Below are 3687 nucleotides of genomic sequence, written 5' to 3' on the forward strand. Positions count from 1 at the left end.
TTCTACAGTTCACCACGGTGGTACGGCCCGTTTCGGTCAGAACCTCTGGTTCCTCCTGGCTTCAGTCCCAGTTTGTGGCTCAATGAGTGACCAGAAGTGAAAACACAGTTTAACAAACTTTGTTAATCGAGCCGCTGACAGCAACTGCTGAAGGATCCAGACGCCGCGGACGCTGCAACAAACCAACAAACAAACCACACACACACCAACAAACAAACCACACACACACACACACAGTCCATAAGTTCCCTTTAAAAGAAATGAACTCCTTCCATGTTTCAAAACAATATGACGTCACTGGTTTCGGTGGTACTGTCTCGCGGATGACGTCATGCATGTTTGAACTCATTTGACCAGCTTCGGTTACATAAACAACGCGACAGGAAGCAGCGGCACCTGATTGGTCCGGGCGGCCGTCAATCACGGGGAGCATTGCATCACTCTGTCTGGTGCTCTCCTGTGATTGGCCGGCCGCCCTGCAGGCCGCCGCCTCCTCGTCGCTGATTGGCCAGTCGCGGGCACTGCCGTACATGGTGAAGGAGATTTCGCAATCCGCTGCTCTCCATGTTCCAAACAAAAACAGTCACCGCGACGGGTCCGGAGTAAAGCCCGACGTTTGGCCCGAAATCCTCCCGCTTCGACGGACGGTTCGCACCCCGGCTGCCCGGTGAAGGTAAGCCGCTCCTCCCGCGCCCCGCGGCGGAGGACCGGAGCAGGCGGAGGCTGTTGGCTCGTTAGCGGCGGAAGCTAACAGGCTAACGGGGCCGAGCTCCTGGGAGGAGAACGGCTCTGGCTCCAGCCGCTGACTGCTCCGCTCCCGGGACCGGAACCGGCCCCGGGGCCGCCGCGCACCCGCCCGCCACGCACGGGCCAGCAGGGAAAGTGTCGGGAAATCGTGGTTATCTTGGCGGGGAGCGGAGGCTCCGGCTCCGGTCGCCCTGTCGGAGTGTGTGTGTGGTTTCACGCGTTTGTCGGACAGGACCGGGGACGGGGGGGCGGCGGCGGGGGTACCGGAGCCCCGCGCTTCCCCGGAGTTCCCCTCCAGCGGCACAAAGAGCCGCGGACGATGATGCAACAGCAGGCAACTCCTGTTTCACCCGGAGGCTTTTCAGAGCGCACAGCGGAGCCGCTGCATAGCAACGAGCCCGCCAATCACAGCGCCGCTCGCGTGATGGGAGCCAATCAGAGCGCAGTAAACATGAGCCAGCCAATCAGAGCGCTGCTAACGTGATGGGAGCCAATCAGCGCAGCCTCCCTGCAGTAGCATGTTAACATTAGCGTCATTCCGGAGCGCCCTCTGGTGGATCACCAGGAGAACCACAGGTCACGTCTGAAGGAACGTCAACAAGAACCTGGAGAGACCGTCGGACCCACAGCTCCGGTTCCGGTTCCGTTACGGCGGCGCTGCTGTACATGTTCTAGGCTGTGTCCGAAATCACCCCCTACTCCCTATATAGTGCACTATCCAGGGAACAGGCCATTTTGTAGGGGTGTCCGAATGCCTCGTGAGCATCGATGTTCCCTACACAGTGCACTCACTGTGAAATCTAGTGGACAGCCGATGGTCACCAGACAAAGCAATATATCCCATAATGCACTGCAGTCACGGCACGTTAGAATCGCATGACACTAATGACGTAATTAACTGTACAGTGAAGTAGTGTCCGAAACCGTCCACTATGTAGTCCACTATATAGTCCACTATATAGTCCACTATATAGTCCACTATGTAGTCCACTATGTAGTCCACTATGTAGTCCACTACATACTATTCCCTCTGCAGGGAGCAGGGAATAGGGAATGAGTGAGTGATTTCGGACACAGCCCTAGTTTTCATCAGTTGTGCTTCTTTTGAACAGCCATAGTGCATTGTGGGTAATGTCACCGAAAAATGTCACTTTGACTCTGTATCAGTCTGGATCAGAAGACGTAAAGACGGAGCAGTCCGAGTCCAGAACGGTTCTGGGCTGACGGAGCAGTCCGAGTCCAGAACGGTTCTGGGCTGACGGAGCAGTCCGAGTCCAGAACGGTTCTGGGCTGGTAGAACTGCGCGTGGTTCTGTGGTTCTAGACATGAGAACTCCATGTGGGCTGTTTCCGTGGAAGCGGATGTCAAAATGCCAAACTGTCCTGAGAGGGCGGAGCCACGGCTCCAGAGGGCGTTACCATGGAAACGTGTGACAGCGCCGGCTGGTGGCCGGACCTGGCCACTGCAGCCAGTGTGCCGGCCGGGCTCGGGTTTAGGGTCAGAGGTCGCCGTTAGCTGTCATGCTAAACGAGTCATAGCTCTGGGTAACTGGTGTCTGTCCCCCCCAGGCTCCGCCCACCTGCAGGACCTGGTCCCGTCTCAGCGCCCGAGGACTCCTGGTCCAGCCCCGCTCCCGAAGGCCCCCCCCTCCAAATGAGCCGGCCGTCGCAGGCGAAGCCCACCACAGCTGAGCCCCCCGGCGTGAGCGTGATCCAGAACCAGGCCGCCGCCCAAGCCGCCGCCCCCGCCCCGCAGCAGGTCCCGCAACTCGTCCCCGCCCACCCCGACGCCGCCGGCGGCAAGGCCCTCCCCCCCGGCAAGATGAAGAAACCCCCCGCGGACAAGGACAGCGAGGAGTACCGGCAGCGCCGCGAGCGCAACAACCTGGCGGTGAAGAAGAGCCGCATGCGCAGCAAGCAGAAGGCGATGGACACGCAGCAGCGCGTCAACGAGCTGAAGGAGGAGAACGAGCGGCTGGAGGCCAAGATCAAGCTGCTGAGCAAGGAGCTGAGCGTGCTCAAAGACCTGTTCCTGGAGCACGCCCACAACCTGGCCGACAACGTGGCGCCGGCCGCCGGCGGCGCCGAGGGCGCCAGCCCCGCCCCCACCGGCCCGGCGCCCGGTGGCCAGTGAGGGCCCCGCCCCCCCGGGCTCTCTGACTTTACCGCGTGACTCTGTGCTGATTGGACGGAGGCGGCGGGGCGAGCCCGTCGCCGTGACGACGGCAGGACTCCTCTGAACCGAGCCGCCGCCGCCGAGCGAGAAGCTGTTCATGTCTCTGTTCCCCCGGTGGCCACACGGGGCACTGCACACACACACACACACACACACACACACACACACACACACACACACACACACACACACACTTCCTGTCCGTCCTCCTCTGATCCGGATCAGACCTTCTCGGTTCTCCTCCTAGTGGGCGTTCCAGCAGCTGCAGTGACAGGAAGCAGTGCATTATGGGTAGTAAACAAACAAGGAAATAGACGCACAAAGAAACAATGGAAGAGTCTGGAGGTCAGAGGTCAGACAAGCAGCAGCTCGCTGCGTGAGGGGCGGGACTTCCTCTGTGGGTCTGGACCAATCAGGGAGCCGGTTGCTTCACTTCCTGTCTGCTCGGTGGTTTCAGGGCACAGCGCCTCCCGGCAGCAGCTGCTGGAACTGCCCTCAGGAACACACACACACACACACACACACACACTCCAAGGGGGCGGGGCCTGCTGCTGTCAGGTGATTACAGTGGGTGGAGTCCGTCTGACAGGAGCTGCACAACACTACGCTTCACGCCGTGGAGCCCGGCGCCAGAACCCGGCCGGCTCCGCCCCCTCAGGAGAACCTGACTCAGCAGATCCGGTCCCGAGTCAGCAGGCCGTGGACCCGGATCAGAACCGGGACGACCCCGTGTGGCGCGCTGTGGGCGTGTCGTGGTGCATTGTG

General features: G+C 60.6%; 1 protein-coding gene and 1 long non-coding RNA gene across 2 annotated transcripts in view; both read left to right on the top strand.

The window, feature by feature from the left end:
- Positions 1-149, top strand: part of LOC115387733 (uncharacterized) — a 2772-nt gene extending 2623 nt beyond the window's left edge. Inside the window, exon 3 of the long non-coding RNA XR_003931408.1 lies at positions 1-149. This exon is cut by the window's left edge and continues 184 nt beyond it. This is a non-coding gene — a long non-coding RNA (uncharacterized LOC115387733).
- Positions 150-525: 376 nt separating this feature from the next.
- On the top strand, positions 526-2920 carry cebpg (CCAAT enhancer binding protein gamma). The gene is made up of 2 exons (XM_030098484.1): positions 526-673; positions 2316-2920. Exon 2 carries the CDS (start codon positions 2401-2403, stop codon positions 2878-2880), a length of 480 nt encoding a protein of 159 aa, XP_029954344.1. The 5' UTR covers positions 526-673; positions 2316-2400; the 3' UTR covers positions 2881-2920.
- Positions 2921-3687: the final 767 nt, after the last annotated feature.

This window comes from Salarias fasciatus, chromosome 1, assembly GCF_902148845.1.
Source record: "Salarias fasciatus chromosome 1, fSalaFa1.1, whole genome shotgun sequence".
Taxonomy (NCBI): Eukaryota; Metazoa; Chordata; class Actinopteri; order Blenniiformes; family Blenniidae; genus Salarias; species Salarias fasciatus.

Bases quoted from the DNA above. Each gene is read 5' to 3' on its own strand.
- cebpg (XM_030098484.1), top strand. From the start codon at position 2,401: ATGAGCCGGCCGTCGCAGGCGAAGCCCACCACAGCTGAGCCCCCCGGC.